At 51.4% G+C, this 19013-nt stretch overlaps 7 protein-coding genes across 7 annotated transcripts; 2 read left to right on the top strand and 5 right to left on the bottom strand.

Annotated features, from left to right (window-relative positions):
- Positions 1-63: 63 nt before the first annotated feature.
- admA (ADAM family of metalloprotease ADM-A) lies at positions 64-1985 on the bottom strand (the record flags this gene model as incomplete). Its single annotated transcript, XM_026758990.1, has 3 exons — positions 64-835; positions 894-1872; positions 1922-1985. The coding sequence occupies 3 exons, from the start codon at positions 1983-1985 to the stop codon at positions 64-66; spliced, it is 1815 nt and encodes a 604-aa protein (XP_026616804.1).
- Positions 1986-4254: 2269 nt separating this feature from the next.
- Positions 4255-6419, top strand: CDV56_105029 (putative MFS monosaccharide transporter; the record flags this gene model as incomplete). The annotated part of the gene is made up of 10 exons (XM_026758648.1): positions 4255-4399; positions 4465-4517; positions 4566-4838; positions 4885-4962; positions 5009-5404; positions 5451-5491; positions 5539-5553; positions 5604-5893; positions 5945-6030; positions 6078-6419. 10 exons carry the CDS (start codon positions 4255-4257, stop codon positions 6417-6419), a joined length of 1719 nt encoding a protein of 572 aa, XP_026616803.1.
- Positions 6420-7189: 770 nt separating this feature from the next.
- On the bottom strand, positions 7190-7903 carry CDV56_104900 (putative haloalkanoic acid dehalogenase; the record flags this gene model as incomplete). The annotated part of the gene is made up of 1 exon (XM_026758519.1): positions 7190-7903. The coding sequence occupies one exon, from the start codon at positions 7901-7903 to the stop codon at positions 7190-7192; it is 714 nt and encodes a 237-aa protein (XP_026616802.1).
- Positions 7904-8166: 263 nt separating this feature from the next.
- Positions 8167-9412, bottom strand: CDV56_104767 (TauD/TfdA dioxygenase family protein; the record flags this gene model as incomplete). Its single annotated transcript, XM_026758386.1, has 4 exons — positions 8167-8324; positions 8372-8746; positions 8798-9127; positions 9178-9412. 4 exons carry the CDS (start codon positions 9410-9412, stop codon positions 8167-8169), a joined length of 1098 nt encoding a protein of 365 aa, XP_026616801.1.
- A 598-nt stretch (positions 9413-10010) lies between these two features.
- CDV56_104657 (TNT domain-containing protein) lies at positions 10011-10810 on the bottom strand (the record flags this gene model as incomplete). The annotated part of the gene is made up of 2 exons (XM_026758276.1): positions 10011-10640; positions 10685-10810. 2 exons carry the CDS (start codon positions 10808-10810, stop codon positions 10011-10013), a joined length of 756 nt encoding a protein of 251 aa, XP_026616800.1.
- Positions 10811-11456: 646 nt separating this feature from the next.
- Positions 11457-13399, bottom strand: CDV56_104429 (putative alpha-1,3-mannosyltransferase; the record flags this gene model as incomplete). The annotated part of the gene is made up of 2 exons (XM_026758048.1): positions 11457-11944; positions 12010-13399. The coding sequence occupies 2 exons, from the start codon at positions 13397-13399 to the stop codon at positions 11457-11459; spliced, it is 1878 nt and encodes a 625-aa protein (XP_026616799.1).
- Positions 13400-15882: 2483 nt separating this feature from the next.
- Positions 15883-18471, top strand: CDV56_103924 (beta-glucosidase H; the record flags this gene model as incomplete). Its single annotated transcript, XM_026757543.1, has 3 exons — positions 15883-15955; positions 16004-18017; positions 18069-18471. 3 exons carry the CDS (start codon positions 15883-15885, stop codon positions 18469-18471), a joined length of 2490 nt encoding a protein of 829 aa, XP_026616798.1.
- Between the last annotated feature and the right edge of the window lie 542 nt (positions 18472-19013).

The raw sequence follows: 19013 nt of genomic DNA, 5'->3' as shown, positions 1-19013 counted from the left end.
TGATCACTATGTCCAGAACAAATAGTCTACTATCATTGATCGCTTGGCTCATCCTAAACCATCCTAGGCGTAACGATATGGAGGCGGCGGAGGATAGACCTGCGATACCACTGGCACAGCTGGCGATGCCTTCTTTGACGGCCGTCGACGACAGCTGCAAAAGATACAGGCCAAGAGGGCAAGAACTAACGCACCGCCAATACCAGCAGCGAGACCAATAACGAGAGATCGATGCCGTTCCACCCATGAGCTCGCATCTTCTGTACACTCTCCGTTGGAACATGACAATCTCGAACCATCATCCCCGCAGCGTTGTCCATCCGACAAAAATCGATCCGCGGGACACACGGTGGAATCCCCGGGACACGTCTCCTCAAGATCACATGGACCGGTGCTCGGACGACAGACCGTATCTGCGGAAGCAAATTGGCAGTCGGTACAGCACGGACTCGCGGCGTCATCGCAGACAGCCCCGGCTCGAAACCGGCAGGTCGATCCATCACAGCAACTGTTCTCGTCGCAGCTGGCGCCGCAGTCGCATTCCTCGCCGACCTCCACAATGCCGTTACCGCACTGCCCGTCTGTGATGGTGGTAATGTTGCTGTTGCTGACCAGGCAGCGGGTGCTGACGCGCCGAGAACCGAGTTGCGAGCAGATGTTCCGGATGCTGCAAGGAGAGAACGCTGACTGTGAGGACGTGGAGACCGGGTTCATGATGTACTGTCCATTTGCGTCGCAGGTGGAAGAGGACAAGGGACAGCACTGCCCTTGACTCGAAGGGCACGTCGTTGAATCACAATCGTGAACGGCTCCAAATGTGTGGCCGGACTCGTGGCTATCAATTCCAGTTGAGTCAGCGTAAAGGATTTGCTGTGCAATGCAATGAGACTTACACAAAAACCTGCCATTCACTGCGTGTGCGTGCCACCACATTCGCACCAGATACGCCTTGCCCTCCCCAGTTGGAATTACACAGCTGACCGAGCCAAGAGACACCGACCTGCAGACCTGACGGACACCCGGTCATCAGCGTCCAGTATGCATTGTCATCGTTGATGGAACTGCGCCACGAGGAGAATCGATCCAGTCTCCAGTTCAGATCTCCGGCAGCGCAGTCGGCATTCCATGGCGTTGAACTGGAAGGACTGCTTGGGCAATCTCGATTGCTAATGGTCAGGTCGTGGAGGGCCAGGGAGATATTGAAGGTTCGCTCGTAGACTTCCGAAGCCGTGTTCACCATGTTGATGACGTTCCGTCGGAGCTCCTCGCTGGAGGTGAACGAGGCCGAGTAGGAGCAATCGGTCGCGATGCCTACCAAGGCGACTCTTCTAGTGCTAGGGCACGGTAAATCTTCATCTGGGGTGAAGGGATTCCCCGAAAACTGGGGCGACCGGGGTACCAGTTGGTCCCATGCATGGTATGTAGAGTCATAGTGAACAACCATCTGTGGTTCCCTGGCGGGTCCTGATGCTATCCTTACCTGGTACTGTTGATCAACAACGCTGAAGATACCTTCGAACAAGGGATCATCCCCATCTCGATGTATGTATATCCGCGCCCAGCCAACCTGATTCCAAGTTGCACCTGCGCCAATGTGCTGAGCAGACACAACTCCCTTGAACAGCTTATGCTGGGCTTTGTTCACGACTTCCGTCCTGCGAACTGCGCCGTCTGTACCGAGATACTGGACCCGGGACTCTTGTGTGAGGATATCATGGTTCGGCTCCAAGCTCAGCTTCAGCGCTCCTTGCCCGGGAAGGCCAAACGACAGCTCGAAGTGTGAGTAGGCATTGACTCGGTGATACGGGGCATGGATACTAATATTCTCGAGTCGAGTCTCATTATCCAAGGCAGCGGTTTGCACCGAATGTGCTGAGGGCGTTAGGAAATGTAGGTGTATGGCAGAGTCCTCATATCTTACCTACAACGTTTCGTTCCACAGCAGCGATCAGACTAATGAAAATGGCGAGTTTGCGAATATTCATGGCTAGATCCCTGGAAAGTCTCTCGCATCATGAAGCAAACCACCGTCCTGTCGAAGATCGCCTGATAGCCCCCATTTCCTTATATGTATTGCTCGCCACTTCAAGGGACGAACAAGCTAGCGAACCATGCCATGATAACCCTGATAGAGCATGTCGCTGTTGCATTCCTGCTAGGCATCCAAATAATCGAAGACACTGGCTGCAATAACCAAGAACAAAGCGATGCACTGTGAAGGCCAAGAGAAGGACTCGTCATCTCAGAAGAATACATTCACACTGAGACTCAACACCATCAACGGTGTGCTCCATTGGCCTAGGCTTTGGCATGAAGATATGCACAGCCACCGGCTGACCGATTACCGTGGGCCCAGTAGCTGACGGATGTCATCGGAGACAAGATGATAACGCCGGCCAAGATGACAGATGCCGATCGATCATGGTAGATGCTGGAGTTGACGGCCCAAGATCGTGCTTCATAATCGATGATAAGGTGGCTATGCTGCTTTTAACTTAATCCTGACACTTTACTGCCAATGATACTTGCAAAACAGTCTCGGTATGGAAGAGTGGGCGGAAGAAACTGCGGTCCACTCCAGCGGAAGTCTTGGCTGTCAGCAACTTGCATCAAGCAGGAGCCCGAGATATTTATCGGATAGAGGCTGGCCGGATCCTCGTTGGTCAGTTACAACGTTTCAAAGACGAATTTCTATCATTCTCCTCGATACTGGGCATAGCTGGACATTCCCACGTTGATTCTCCAAGATGGAAAAGAGCACACAGTCGAGCCGAATCTCTGTTTCCTGCAGATGCTCCACGAAAAGTGCCGCATTTATCCAGCTATCTCTTTGCTATGTCGCGTAGTGGTGACAGGGAGAGACGAGAAAGCCAGAGACTTGCGCATGCCTGCACTCAAATGGAGTTGTTGAAAAGGAGTAGTCCCAAGGAATCCGGTGTCTCTTCATGTGATATAATCAGTGAGTCAACTTATTAATCATTTTTATCCAGTTTCTTATGACCTGAGGCCAAGACTGCCTTTGCTCGTTATTTTGTCTAGGTATCCAGTTGTTGTTTATTATTGAAAGCTACTATGAGAGTCCTCTGGTAGAAAAGAACAACTAATTAGATAGCATGGCCACAGACGTCATGGTTTTTGCTAGATCCAGTTCTATAATCTCTCCCTGAGACTGAAAATGCCCGTCTTTTATCCGGCATATTTCTTCCAGCAGCTCGAATTAGACTCGAACCAAGAGCGCGCCATACTCCGCGACATCTACTACTTGAGAGAATTCCACAAGATCTCGTGCCTCCTTATCTGAATCTCTGGACAGAATCAGATAACTTCGGCGTATTGTGCTAGGAGGTTTACATGGTGGTATAGGATGAGCTATGATGTCCGACCACACATTATGCCACCCTCTTGCCACACAGACAGTTATGACGCGTTGCATTGCATCGATTGCGAGGATGATGATAATATCCAATCAGAACATGATACAGTCAATCCAAGGTCTTTGGCGGTAGAATTCCGGCTAAAGTCAGCGTCGGCTCGTTCCAACTCCATGCGATCCGAAAGGTCGAGAAACTTCCCCTCTTGAGTACTCTCAACCCCCGGATTGGGACTGAATCAGCCTATGGTGATTATGATTGGTACACTCGAGTCATTCTTGTTGGCGCTAGAGTCACTGGCGTCAGTCCATCAACATCTCCCTGCTTAGTTTCACGACTAACCCTGGCAGTCCATGAGGCAGCCGCCATGGCGTTTCGTGTCGGCAGCCACGAAGCTTAACAATATTGAAGATATGGACATTATCATTCTTCGCGATCTTAACTCAACAATAGTCTATAGTGATTCCAGCTTGGCTGAACGATCATGACAAAGAAACAGCCATACTCCAGGCCACTCCGGCCCCACGGGGATAAATGGCTGGGGAAAAGTGGACCACTTCCCCATCAAGTCTGTCACCGCGATTGGTTCAGGATAAATCCATACCAATCATTGCCGAAAATTGCATCCTACGGAGGAGGGGGTAAATGCATGGGCTGATGGTGATGCTCGCGCCGGTTTTGGTCGGCTATCGGGTGAATCAAGCATTTGTTGGCAGGAAAAGCTCTCGACAGGATTTCCTTGGCTGCCGATTGTTCCGAACTGAGCTGTTTCAACTATATATTTAACGATGGTCGAGCCCTTGTTCTCTGGTTCTGTTTCTCGTTGGCACTGCTCTGACCTGCCTTCTTACCCTGTTGTTAGCTTTACATTGAAACAGTCAAAATGGCCGGCGGGATGACTTCCCAAGGCATCTCGGCCAAAAGAGCCGAGCTGGCCGGAGGAAAAGTTGGTTGGCGTGGGTTGCTCAGCAGCAAGAAGACCTTTGGTATTGCATTGTTCGCGTCCTTGGGTGGCTTGGTTTATGGATGTATGAAGTCCTCTTCTGCTACTCTACTCTGCATCAATTTATGCTTCGGAAGCTGACAGTACTAGACAACCAAGGAATGTTCGCGCAAATTCTGACAATGCACTCATTCATCGAAGCGGTATGTGATTCTTAGGACCTAAGGTCGATAGTCGCTCACATTGCCCAGACGCAAGGATACGCAGAGACCACTGGAGTGAAACAAGGAATGTTGACCGCGATTCTGGAACTCGGTGCCTGGCTCGGAACCCTCATCAACGGATATTTGGCTGATGCCACCGGCCGTCGCATCACGGTTATCATTGCCGTGGTGGTGTTTTGCGTTGGGGTGATTGTCCAAGCATGCACCAAGAACCCCGGCTACGTCTATGCTGGGCGGTTCGTTACGGGTCTGGGTGTGGGTAACCTGAGTATGATCGTGCCTCTGTATAACGCGGAACTGGTATGTTCAAAAGACAAATATGAGACTTCTTGTCTGACCTCGTTAGGCGCCGCCGGAAATCCGTGGCTCCCTGGTCGCTGTGCAGCAGCTATCGATTACGTTCGGCATCATGGTCAGCTTCTGGGTAAGTACTTGGTCCACTGGACATTGATGCAATGCTGATGTCTTAGATCGGCTACGGGACAAACTATATTGGAGGAACCGGTGCAGGGCAATCCATTGCCGCCTGGGAGATCCCCGTTTGCATCCAGATCCTGCCGGCCGTAATTCTGGCAGCGGGAATGCTCCTCTTCATGCCGCAGTCTCCGCGACACCTGATGAATCAGGGACGAGAGGAGGAGTGCTTACAGACCCTGGCCAGACTGCGCGATACCTCGGTTGATGACATTTCGGTCCGCATCGAGTTTCTCGAAATCAAGGCTCTGCGCATGTTCGAGGACGAAGCAGCTCGGAAGAGGTACCCTCAGTATCAGGATGGGTCATTCAAGAGTCGGTTCATGATCGGGCTGAATGACTATCTCTCTCTGATCACCGACAAGTCCTTATTCAAGCGAACCACTGTAGCTGTAAGTATCCTCTCGGCGTCGGCTGTCCGGTCACTGACTCGCGCAGTGTATGATCATGGTCTTCCAACAATGGAACGGAATCAATGCGTAAGTTAATGGATCTTGGTCTATAAGAATATTGCTGACATGTCCAGTATCAACTACTACGCGTAAGTGTATCCCGTCTTCGAAGTCAATACCATTTTTTGACATTGAAAAGCCCGCAGATTTTCAAAGGTCTTCAGCTAGGTGGCAAGACCACCTCCCTACTCGCAACCGGTGTCGCCGGTATTTTCGAATTTGTCTTCACCATTCCCGCCGTTATTTGGGTCGATAACATCGGCCGCAAGAAGATTCTGATTGCCGGAGGCATCGGTATGGCCGTCTGCCATTTTATCGTTGCCGGTATCATCGGAACGTACTCGGGCGAGTTCGAGCATCACAAGGGAGCTGGTTGGGCTGCTGTGGTCTTTGTGTGGATCTTCATTATCAACTTTGCATACGCATGGGGTAAGCGCAATATCTGAACTAGAGTCTAAGCAGACGAGCTAACAGAAGCAGGCCCCGTCGCGTGGATTGTCGTGTCTGAGGTCTTCCCTTTGAGCATGCGCGCCAAGGGTGTTAGCATCGGAGGCAGTAGCAACTGGGTAAGCACATTCATTGCAGTTTATACAACATCTCTAACAGAATATAGCTCAACAATTTTGCGGTCGGTCTGTCGACCTCTCCCTTCATCGAGGCCTCTGATTACGGTACCTTCATCTTCTTCGGCGTCGTGACCACCATCGGTGTCCTGTATGTGTGGTTCCTCGTCCCGGAGACCAAGGGCCGCACATTGGAGGAAATGGACGAGTTGTTCGGATCCGGAGGCATGGCCGTCGAGGACGAGGCGCTTAAGCGTCGCATTGAGAGGGAGATCGGGTTGCTGGCTTTGTTGGGCGAAGACCCTGAGTCCAGTGAGGAGAAGACGTCCGAGAAGCTCGAGCACTTGGATCATCACGATCAGGCTGAGCTTCCCAAGACTGTGAGCTCTTAGTGATTGTAATATCACCCAGTGGGAGCAGAGCGCGATGCTTTTGACTATAGCTGAAGATTGTGAACGCACCTTCACAAATGATTAGAAGTGGCTTTTAAGGCATTTTCTCACGGAATATCATAGACAATAGTAATTCCAGCCTCGCTTATCATTAATGATGACACCTGAACATCATTCATCTTGGCCTAGATATGCATATACTCCTCGTTCTCAGCATTCCACTTCAATTGACTCGCCACCTTCGAGTCCTGATATCTTCTCCATGCAGATGCTGGGCGTTTCTCACCGCCGATAGCCTTATAAATAAAGAATGAGATCATGCCGGTGAATCCTGTGACATCTCCAAGTCGCCTAGCGAGACAAGCAAGTCCGGAATTGTCACTCCAAGCGCGGATAAATGTACGGTAAATTTAGCCTGAATTCACGAATCGAGACACTTGATATAATCGAGTGTCTAAAATTATTCCGAGATATGTCCGAACGAGCCCGTGCTCAATTTTAACAGTTGAGGTTCAAAAGTTTGCAGAGAGATGGCTTTAGGGCTCGATGATGACGGTGAAGATATAAGTGCATATCTTTGACGTCAGATTGTGGAACGTCTGGCCTTGTACTGAAACGCAGACATCAATTCAATTATGGAGTTAGATTGACCAGACGAATAAATAAAGCGCCCGGGGTCTATTACTTCCTGAACACTTTGATGAGTATTATGCTTAGATATCTGCGACATGACTGCCTGTCTTGCAGGTCTTCTTTCATAAAGATATCATTCACTGGCCACTTTCTACAGCATGCGCCATATCGCCCAGTGTGTCGAATTTCCAGTCGTAGATAGTATCCTTGGTGTTGCCCATGATCGCTCCTGGTCTTGTAATCCAGACCGACTTGATCCCAACTTTGGAGGCAGGTTGGTGATCGTGGAATTGACTCTGAGCAGTCTGCAGTACCTGAGCTTTTTCGACTCCCAGCTCTGCCTGTACAGTCTTCAACATATACTCGAAGTTGCGCAGGTCAGGCTTGTACGAGCCCACGTCTTGCGCGGTGATGATGCGATCGAATTTCACACCCTGCAAACTCCCCGCGTTCGTCTTGGCGAATGATTCTCGATCAACGTTTGACAAGACAACCAGCTTGTAGTGCTTTGAGAGCCGCTTAAGAGCATCGACTGTGTCGGGGAAGGCGGGCCATGTCCCAACTGACTCGCCAAATGCGAGACTCTCGTCCTCGTTCGGCGGTGCTAGGGAGAGGCGCTGAGCCAGCTTGGGATGAATCCTGGCAAGGAGTTCGGAATACGGCATATCGGGTGTCAGAGCCTGTTGCTCATGCTCAAGCTCATGGTAAACATTCAGGAGATGCTCGCGTGAAACAGAGGAATTGTTCTTGTCGAGGATCGGCTGGAAGGCGTTCACGATCCCAGATTCCCAGTCGACTAGTGTCCCATACACATCGAAGCACAAGAGGCGGTAGTCGGAGAGTTTTGACATTTCTGCTATGATAGAGGATGAAGGAGATGTTACGCTGAAAATAGGGATTTGAAGAATGAGAGGAAGAGAGAATGAGGATGAGGGGAACAACTGATTGCTGTTTTATCTGGTCACTGCGGGCTTATCGATAGCGGGGACCAGAAAAGGAAAGAGACACGCGCCTTCCAAACGACAACTGTGCCATTTCTAGATGCCCACGCACCTTTGTGATAAATACTATCCCAGTAGGGGTGAGATAGAGCTACAGGATAAATCGTTCAATACTATCCCTTCAACCCCAGAGCCTGCCGCCGACTCTTGCTTTTGAGATCGAGATAGGGTCGCTCGCCCAGACTGACGGCCCTCTGTCCCTCTCGTTCCTCTCCAAAGATATCGTAGTCATTTGTGGCAGTGTGGTAGACACTGCGGTTATCCCAGATTGCTGTGCGATGATTAGCCATCATCCATGAGACTCGGAACAAGACTCACCAAGATCATTCGGGTCCCGCCATCTGTGTCGCACCTGCAGATCATGGTTTTCCACAATCAACGAAACAAACCAGTCGAGCAGATGCTTGCTCTCTTCCTCGGCAAGTCCATTGATCTTCTCGACATGCGCTCCGACGGCAAAGACGCTCTTCCAGCCGGTGACGGGATTGGTGCGGATGACGGGGTGCTCGGCGCGGAGCTCGCTGCCTACATTCTCGGGGGCACCGCGGGGTCCGGCGTAGAGTTCGAATTCGTTATCCTTGGCGCTCTGATTGAATGCTGGCTGAGCGTATGTGGCGGTCAGCGACTCGAGGAAGCGCTGGTATGGCTCGGAGATTCGGTCGAAGACTTCGTATCCGCTGGCCCAGAGGGTATCTATCAGTGATCAGTACTGTCCCTAGGAGAAACCTATCAGATCCACCCTACCTCCCCCAGTCTTTGGTAGTTTGGTCAAACGTAACACGGCATAGTCGCTAGGAATGGGTTCGAAGGTGATGTCGCTGTGCCAGCCTCCCTTGAGACTCTGTTTGGTGGTGTAGCGCCCCTTGAACAGTTTCTTCCGCTGCTCGGAGCTGATGACACTGATCTCGTCGTCCTTGCCGCCGTGTTCTCGTCCGGCGTTCGTGACCGGGTGAATGTGCAAGCCAGACGTGGCTGGTTTGCCCGCCAACAGACCCAATCGGTGGATGAGCTCCTTCTGGGATTCGTTGTCCAGATCGTCCTGTTTGCGGAAGAAGACCACACCCCGTTGGGAGACTGTCATGCGCATTAGTATTAGGTAGCCTTCATACAACGAGACAGCTAACTTGTGATGGCCAAATCTCTCAGCAACTCATCGGAATTGGGAGCGTTGAGCCACTCCTTCAGGTTGACGGTGGGATATTCTCTGCCAATAACCGGTGTCACATCGAATGATTCAAACTGGCCAAGTACTCCGGACAGCTTGAGGGGCTCTCGCTGGAGACCGGATGATTCTTGGGTTGTTTTGGATGGGATCGCTGTCGGGACCACAGGGATGGATTCTTCCAATATTGGTGCCATAGCTTTCTCATGTTTTCTTTTGAAACTGGTTAATCAAGCTGCTTGATGATAATAGACATATTGTCCGGGAAATGGAGCGTATTTATACTGCTATCGATGCCGATACCCGAGAGCAGCACACGAGATTCGTCATGCTAATGGTGTGCTTGACTCGTAATCTGTGCCATCGCGAGCATATTCTGCGGGGTTGGCAACTCGCCATGAATCGTTAAATGACACCATCGTTTGGACTTGAATACCTTCATGTGTCTTCCCGGGTTATTGGATGGTCGAGTTGGTCTTATCTGATGGCCAATCCCGACGTCCTATTGCACCATCTTAGCGTGATGAACGAATGTGTTGTCAGACCTTGAAGCATTATTCCGTTGAATGTATTGATTTGAGATCTCAAAGTCTCTCGACTATGTAGACCTCGCTCAATAGTTGTCCCTATTAACTAGGGACATAATACGGACGTAGTCAGTGATGTTCTTTAACACAATCTCATCATTGCCTTGATAAGAACGCAATGCGATGCCGTGTAGAAATATTTTTCCTTTTTGTTTGTCGAGAGATATCTTGAAGATCTAGTCTATCACATTCATAGCACATTGCATCCCTACTCATTCGGCCCCGGAGTGTACGGATTCGAGTATTCCACCTTCTCATCATACTCGGTCTCGTTCAATCGTCTCAAGAATCCGCCACTGATCAAGCCCAGCACGTTGGTGTATGTCACAAACTGGGTCCCCATACCGGGCTGCTCAAACCAAGGCGCAATGGGACCCAGCCCAACCACAAACGCCTTGGTCACCTGGTAGACGTGGTAATTGTACGGGTAATTCCCATCAAAGGTGTTGAGGTTACTGGGAGGCAACGCGCGTTCGATGTACGGAGCGCCCAGGGGCGCCAGGAAGCTGCCATACTCGGAGCCGAAGCGGTCGAGCTTCATGCCCACAGGCAGGGTGGCGTTGCCGATGATTGGCTGCTTCTCTGTGTCGACGACGAAGCCGTTGGCGGGTGGATAGATATACGTGCCGTTTGGAGCAACGTTGGTGGCCCATTTGTCCAGGAACTCGGCCGGACAGAGGGCGCCGAACCGCGCATATGTGCGCAGCTCGTTGCGGAGGGGGAATTTCTGGGGAGGTACGACGGGACCCAGGCGTGAGTCACCACAGACGTACGAATCGTTCTTGAAGGTGATGCCGGCACAAGGGTTGGGCCAACACCTGGCAGGGAAGAGAGAATCCTAAAGAGGTCAGTGTGAAGAAGCAGAGATGGTGAGATGCTTACCTCTGCCTGATTCAGGGACAGGACAACAGCAGGGAGCAAGGTGCTCAGCACCAGAATGGCCTTGGTGAAGATCATGGTGGAATATGGAGTGCAATGCTGCGGGGTGTACGGATTCAGAGCGAACATGTTGCTATTTATCTTTTCTGCCCAGGCCCAGGCAGCTGAATGTTGTGTCCTGCATGCTGCAGTCCATATCACCCTGCATGGACGATCGTCCTCAGAGACTGGAGGGTCCTATCTTCTTCGGGCTGATCGGACCACGAACAGCCTTCCGGGATCTGATCAATGCCCAACTGGGACTAAGGAAAGATTATCCTATTGTTGAGGATCAAACTTCCCTGGCTCGGGCCGCAGTGTCACATGTGCATCTCTATGGATGACACTCAACTATTGATGAGTTGTCATTTGTCAACCTCAGCTAGACTATTGGACACTAAGTGAATTATTGACGCCAAGAAGGGGTGAAAGCTGATCAATATAGACCCACCCGTATGCCTGCATATTCTGGTTTGGGACAACTACAAGTGACTACCGAATGCTCAGCCGTAGCTGAGCCCTGGGGCATCGGTACCTTATTATCAGGCAGGTAACTTAGGGCATACATCTCTAGTAGTCACCTGTCGATACGTGACCACCAGCGGGGATCGGGAGATGTCTTCATCTTCCTCCTCATTAGCAGCATCTCCTTCTTCTTCTTCTTCATTATTAGCTAAGTATGTACATCAGAAAATGGCCTAAATATTTACAATGACCTGGCTTGACGGCTAAAGGGTTAGGTCCCCTTGGTATCCAGCACACCGGCACGCTGTCCTGACTCAATGATCATATCCAGAATCTGTTTCTCATCCCAATTGAATTCCTGCTTATGTTCCGAGGTCAAGCAGCAGATGTTGTTCGCCCGCAACTGCCAGGCGCCCGGGTCCCGGATCTCTCGAGGTTCGCTTAAGAAGCTCTCGAATCGACTCGGCTCTCGAGCCTTCCCTTTGTCGAATTTATTTGGGAGGAGCCAGCCGTTGAACCACAAAGGTCGACCACTGCGATCAAGATGAAGTAGTTGAGGAGCGCAGATGGTGTACATCTCTGGCGCAGTCGCCGTTGCCTGGTCCGTAGTGTTGGCCTTTGTCGTTTCTGCGTGTGCTGCGTGACTTTTTCCCGTTGGAGTTTTCTCCAGAGTGCCCATCACTCCAGCATCCCCATCATGGAACGCATAGTCCAGGTCCCCGATCAGCTCCCATCCCAGCCAGAAAGTCTCTTTGTCGCCTGTTTTGTTTGCCCCCGTTAGTTCGCAATAGTCCAAAGTCATCTGGACCTAAGATCGGACGCACCGTAAACCATATCATAAACGCCAACCTTGTGCCGCGACTTGTCGCCGTCCCGGTCAGGACCATTCATCCGCGTCACCAGAAGCAGCGCGATGAAATGTCGCCATTTGTCCACCACAACTACCCCTGATTCCTGCATGTGGCCACTCTGACCCGTCCAGAATCGACTCCCCATGGCTTTGTGCGACACGGGTTTGGGCAGGACCTCTTGCAGCCATCGTTTCTTAGACTCGGGCATCATGAGGCGGTCTTTGAAGAACAAGGCCCCCGTCTTCTGATAGGCCTCGTCTTCAAACAAGACCTCCGGATTCTGCATGAAAAGGGAATCGGCGTCAATGAAGATCGCTTCCCGAAAACTTGAAAATAAGATCGCAAACGGTTTCCCGGCCCATCCAGCCAATTTCCAGCCCTTGTCGTCCACCATCTGCCTCAGATCTCGAGTAGTAACACCGGGTAGCGCCTCCAACTGCTCACGCATATCCTGGCTCAGGTCCTGATCCCCCAGATACATGACTTCGATTGGCAAGTTGCATCCCAACTGGCGGATGGCCGGAATCGAAGTGAGCAGAAAGGGTGCTTGGTTGTCTCCGGCCGAAAACACCAGCCCCCGGCCGCCACCGTGGATCTGCGTGTGGAGATGAATATGGTCCGGGAAATGCGGCGCAGTCCACGGAAAGAGTAGCGTTGCCAGTCGGGTAATGAGCGAGCGATATGAATCATAGGCGCGGATCACGTCCGTCGTGTTTATCACCATGCTCTCTGCCAACTCTGGATGTCGTCGCAGGTACTGGATAATGTCGTCACGGATGTACAAGCCGTCTTCAGCTGGTACCAGGTGCACGGTTTCCCACGCCTCGAACAATGCCCAGAAATCGCGAGTTCGCAGTCCGAGATCGCGAAGTCGTTCCTCGCCGGTCGCTTCGAGAGGTCGTAGGAGGCTCTGAATGCGCATTTCGTCCGGGAGGAGCGCGATCATCCGATCGAGTGACATGCTCAAGTCAATCTGGGGCAGTGGTAAACTGTCAGTTTCTTGCATGGTCGGCTTTTGGTCAACTGGATCATCAGGGGCGACCACTGTATCGTTGAGAGGCAAGTCTGGCTCGGTAGGCTCGAGCACTGTCGGTCTGGGATTCACAGACGCGTCTGTCTCATCCAGCAAGGTATCAAGTCCATCTATCGGCGGCGAATCTTGACCATGAGTCCAACCGTCATTGGCCTTCTGCAGCGATGAAAGGCTCACTCGCCCGACGACCAAGTCATAACATATCCAGAGGCCGATCATTATGATCAGCAATTGCAATGCGACTGCCCGTCGCCTGCGCCTCAGCGGCGAGCGTGGTCGCCATCCTTTGGCATCTAGGCTGGCATATTTCTCGATATCATCGCTCGACATGATTTTTGGCTGCGGAGGTTCCCACAAGAATCTGGGACATCCCCGAAGGGCTATTTGAGGTCTTCTACCACTGAGGAATCAGCGTCAAATCGATTAACCCTTGAGAACCACTCGAGTCAGAGTGAGTGAGCGACGAGCTTATCAGTAAGCAAGGTAGGGGTCAGTGCCATTCTTCTTGAGTAACTTGGACAGCCTATTGGACGGGCTGTCTTTACAAGGCAACCCACGGAATGACCACCACGTAGCCTTTCAGAGGCAAGAGAGCCAATGGTACTGCACGTGGAGATGATCACCCGAAATATACTGTAGTACTATATAGTAGCTATTTCTCTGCTTATCCCAAATGAATCCGGCTCTTCGGCCCTGAAGAATTGCATCGTTCTCTGGGGTACGGAGTCTACTACCAACTAGGGAAAGGAGAGTGATACCCTAGCTAGGATCACGCAAGCCACACGGATTGATTCTTGGACCCTTGTGATAAACGAAAGGGATCCGAGTGCCACTAGTATCTTATTCGGTTAGGAGTTCAGTATTCAGTCCTGTCTTTGCTCCCAATGAAGACCCTTGGCAGGACAAGGGAGCTTGAAGAACAATAGAAACATTCCATCCGGTCTTGGTTTGGAAATGAAAGTCTGCAAATGCTAGGTATCTTGCCAAGATTATCTAGTCTCCTCTCCCTGTGCTTGTGACTTGTGAGCAACGGTGCATTCCTCAATATATGTTGCCAAGGTGCGAGGATCAACACCCAATCATATAAACAGCACAATGCGGGGTTGTCAACAATCAGAACCAGTCTCATCAGCCATGTCTCAGCCTCAATTCCAAGATTGTGTCTCCTTACTTTTCTATCTTGACCAGTGAAGGCTGGGCAACTCTGCGGAATGTGGACTGGCTTGACCTGGGGAAGTGACAATAAAGACAGCAAGATTCCCCAGTTCATTCATACTGAAAGGGAAAATATGACACCCGTGACTGAGTAGTAGAATGGTTGCAACCCACAATCTAGATCAAACGCACTAGCAATAGGTCGCATCCGAGGGAAGGCGATGACATCTCTTCGCACAGCGAGCAGGCCCGCATTACAGGGATGCCAAGCCACTGGATAAAGAAGAGGACCCGGTCCACAGCTTGGTAAGAGTATGCCGGGTCAGTGGTGTTCTGGAACCAGCTTTCTTGCCGATATCGCGGGCCGATGGTAACCTGCATGTCATACTTTCAATGGCATAGGTGGTGATATTCTTCCGGTAGGTTCTTCGCTGGCATGGTACAACGCTGAGCCGGTGACTTGAAGAATATGATTGAGCTGACATATTGCTCCTCGAGCAGAGGACCGCAAAGGTCCAGTCGTCTGTGCATTCGGGGCATAAAACTCCCACCATGCCTCGATGCAGGCCTGCTCCTGATCCAATCGTTCACCAAGGTTGGCTCCATTCGCTTTGGATTCACTCCCATCCGTCGTTCCTCGCGGCAAAGGTGGCGGCGGCGCTGGTCACGGTGATCGCTCAGGTCTTCTTTTTGCTGATCCCAAAGCCAGTGGTGGTGGTCATGCTTCCGAAAGTAGGGCTGGTTTGGATCCCTCTGTCTGATACAGTGATTGCTGCTGAGCATTGGTTCCAGTGACTGTTGTGGTAGTGGTAGCCATCACAGTGGTGTGCAGATGGATTGGAGTATTGGTGCACTCGACCGGGACGGTGTTGTCAATGTGACGACGGCATTCTCTTTCAGCTCGATGTCCGCATGAACACGATCACTCAATACTGTTGACTGGAAGATGCAGGGCTCAGTAGCCGAGTCTCCTTTGGCTTTCTCAACTTATTAGATGGGTACTGGAGCTTCGAGCACCGAGCAACAAACGCCTTAGGAGCCGATAACTAGCGACATGGCTTGAACAAAGTGTTTTCAGCTGCTATGAGTTCAAGACGACTATTTTGAAGGCAGATATATCAATTCTTAGTCTTAATAGTGTTGAAAGCATCATATTCTTGCTGAGATGGTGATTGACGACTCCCCTTTAATATAAATGACACCCATACTTGGCACCGCAATAAGTTAGGACTTGTTTGATCGCAATGGGTATACGAGTGAATTTGTACACAAGACTGGAGTAATGATAGTAGATCTAGCGACGACTCGAATCAGTCAGTAAGCAGTTGTTCTCAGACCAGGCTAATATATCATGTCAGCGCATTGAGCTGGGCGGCATGTCAGCTTGTGAAGAGTCGACTCTTCAACCGTTAGTGGTGACATTAATTTAACCGACACATGAAGAGGCTTCTGAGACACAAATCCCTCTTCCAATCAGATAAACCCACATCGCGTGGGGGTTACCAACTCACCATGAGGATATTCTTGATGCACTCAATCGGGATTTCGGCTCGAGGGCCGTGAATGTCAACTTGTTTAGCATACTTCTATGCTCACCTTAGCTGGGCTATGTCCGTGACCATGAAAAGAAAAAAAGCATCAGTGACAATCAACTGAAGATGACGCCCAAATTCGACGTCGACTATGTCCTGGCCAATATCACCGAGGACGACAAGATCGCTCTTCTCTCTGGTAGTTGACCCTAGTTACTCCCTACGCCATCTACTAAAGACCGAATAGGAAGTGACTTCTGGCACACTCATTCCGTCCCCAATTTCAATGTGCCTTCGGTTCGTACCACTGACGGCCCCAATGGAATCCGTGGCACGAAGTTCTTTGCCGGTGTGCCCGCTGCGTGTCTCCCCTGTGGCACGGCTCTAGGCGCCACCTGGGATCGCGACCTGCTGCATCAAGCCGGTGTTCTGCTCGGCAAAGAATGTCTCGCCAAGGGAGCGCATTGTTGGCTGGGTCCTACGATCAACATGCAGCGGTCGCCCCTGGGAGGACGCGGGTTTGAATCGTTTGCTGAAGATCCCCATCTCTCGGGAATCATGGCCAAGTCGATCATCCTGGGCTGCGAGAGCACGGGGGTCATCTCAACGGTAAAGCACTATGTCGGAAATGACCAGGAACATGAGCGACGCGCTGTTGATGTGCTGGTTACTCCGCGAGCACTTCGCGAGATCTATCTGCGTCCTTTCCAGATTGTTGCTCGGGACGCCCGTCCAGGAGCCTTGATGACTTCGTACAACAAAATCAACGGTAAGCACGTCGTCGAGAGTCCGGCCATGTTGGATATTGTCCGCAAAGACTGGAACTGGGATCCTTTGATCATGAGCGATTGGCTAGGCACATACACCACCATCGACTCGATGAATGCTGGTCTAGATCTCGAGATGCCGGGTCCGACACGATATCGCGGAAAGTACATCGAATCAGCCATGCAGGCGCGGTTGATTAAACAGTCGACCATCAACGCGCGTGCTCGCAGGGTGCTTGAGTTTGTCGAACGAGCCAGCCGCGCTCCCGTGTCGGCGGAAGAAACTGGCCGTGATTTTCCTGAAGACCGGGCGTTGAACCGGACCCTGTGTACGAACAGTATCGTTCTGTTGAAAAATGAGGACAATCTGCTGCCGTTGCCCAAGACGGTCAAGAAGATCGCGCTGATCGGGTCTCATGTGAAGACTCCTGCTATTTCAGGCGGCGGTAGTGCTTCTCTTGAACCATACTATGCTGTCTCTCTATACGATGCGGTCGTTGAAGCCCTTCCTGATGCTGAGATCCTCTATGAACCGGGCGCATATGCTCACAAGATGCTTCCGGTCATTGATCGAATGCTCAGCAATGCCCTCATCCACTTCTATAATGAGCCGCCCGAAAAGGAACGCACGTTACTGGCAACCGAACCAGTCGGTAGCACTGCGTTTCAGTTGATGGACTACAACGCTCCCAGTCTCGACAGAGGTCTGTTCTGGGCTACTTTGGTTGGAGAGTTTACGCCGGATGTCTCTGGAGTGTGGGACTTTGGTCTCACTGTGTTCGGTACGGCCACGCTTTTTATTGATGACGAGATGGTCATTGACAACACCACCCGCCAATCCCGAGGAACGGCCTTTTTCGGAAAGGGAACGGTGCAGGAGGTCGGGTCGAAGCAGCTCACTGCCGGACAGACATATAGGATTCGAATTGAGTTCGGCTCTGCCAACACCAGTCCTATGAAAGCCATCGGCGTGGTCCACTTTGGTGGTGGCGCAGCCCATCTCGGCGCGTGTTTACACATGGACCCTGAGCAGATGGTTGTCAATGCGGTCAAAGTCGCCGCCGAGGCAGATTATACCATCGTGTGCACAGGACTCAACCGAGACTGGGAGTCGGAAGGATTTGACCGTCCGGATATGGACCTTCCTCCGGGAATTGATGCTTTGATTTCGTCTGTGCTTGACGTTGCGGCGGACAGGACTGTCATCGTTAACCAATCCGGAACCCCTGTTACCATGCCTTGGGCGGATCTAGCCAGGGGGATTGTTCAGGCATGGTATGGGGGAAATGAGACCGGCCATGGTATTGCCGACGTCCTATTTGGAGATGTCAACCCCTGTGGGAAGTTGCCTCTTTCCTGGCCGGTGGACGTGAGGCACAACCCAGCGTATCTGAACTACGTGAGCGTGGGGGGTAGAGTGCTCTACGGGGAGGACGTGTATGTGGGATATCGATTCTACGAGAAGGTCGGACGCGAGGTCTTGTTTCCGTTTGGGTAGGTTTGACCATCTTATTCGCTAAACACGCATCATGCTCACGAGTGCAGATATGGTTTATCATACACGACCTTCAGTGTCTCTCCTACGGTGTCTGTATCCCCGGCTATCTTCTCATCGGACAGTCCACCCACTGCCAGAGTTCTAGTCAAGAATACAGGTCCAGTGGCAGGAGCGCAGATCCTACAGCTTTACATTGCCGCACCCCATTCAGCAACTCTACGCCCTGTCAAGGAGCTGCACGGATTCTCCAAGGTGTTCCTACAGCCCGGAGAGGAGAAAACAGTTGAGATCCACATTGACAAATACGCGACCAGCTTTTGGGACGAGATCGAGGATATGTGGAAGAGCGAAGAGGGCGTCTATCAGGTACTGATTGGGACCTCGAGTCAGGAGATTGTGGCTCAAGGAAAGTTTATGGTGAAGCAGACGAGATACTGGACAGGTGTATAGATAGCACCATAGCAATCGTCTTCCAATCTTTTCAGTCTGAGCTTGAATATCTGGGGAGCGATACAAGCGATGCTTGGCACCGGGTAAAGAGATTGCATTTATCCAAAGTCTAGACTTGGACAGTGTGGGGTGTCAATCAGTTACTGAATAGAGCCACTCCTACCAGCCCATTTAACTGTCTCAAACTCTACCTTGCTCAATCCGGGGTAAACCTGGCGCATGTGATGATCCTTCGGACTCTGCATGCCAAGTGTAATAGCAAATTCTCAATCCATCGCTGGACCCTCTCTGCGAACCCCCGCATGAGCTCTTGGGCCGCTCTTGGCAGTTATGCTGACAGCCTCAAGTATGCTTACTTCACGATTCCATTGGTGGGGGCATATACCCAGAGTTCCCGTGTCGAAGGTGGGGGTTGCAGGATGCCCTTTTCATCAAGGAGCATCTTGAGCCAAGGCTCACGCTCAGTGTATCAACAGGGCCGTTGCATCGGTTGCGAAGCCGTCTTTCCTGAAGAAGACATCCGCCATGACGGAATCTACATA

The sequence above is a fragment of the Aspergillus thermomutatus genome (assembly GCF_002237265.1).
Source record: "Aspergillus thermomutatus strain HMR AF 39 chromosome Unknown NODE_34, whole genome shotgun sequence".
NCBI lineage: Eukaryota > Fungi > Ascomycota > Eurotiomycetes > Eurotiales > Aspergillaceae > Aspergillus > Aspergillus thermomutatus.
This window is presented reverse-complemented; position numbering and strand designations above follow the sequence as displayed.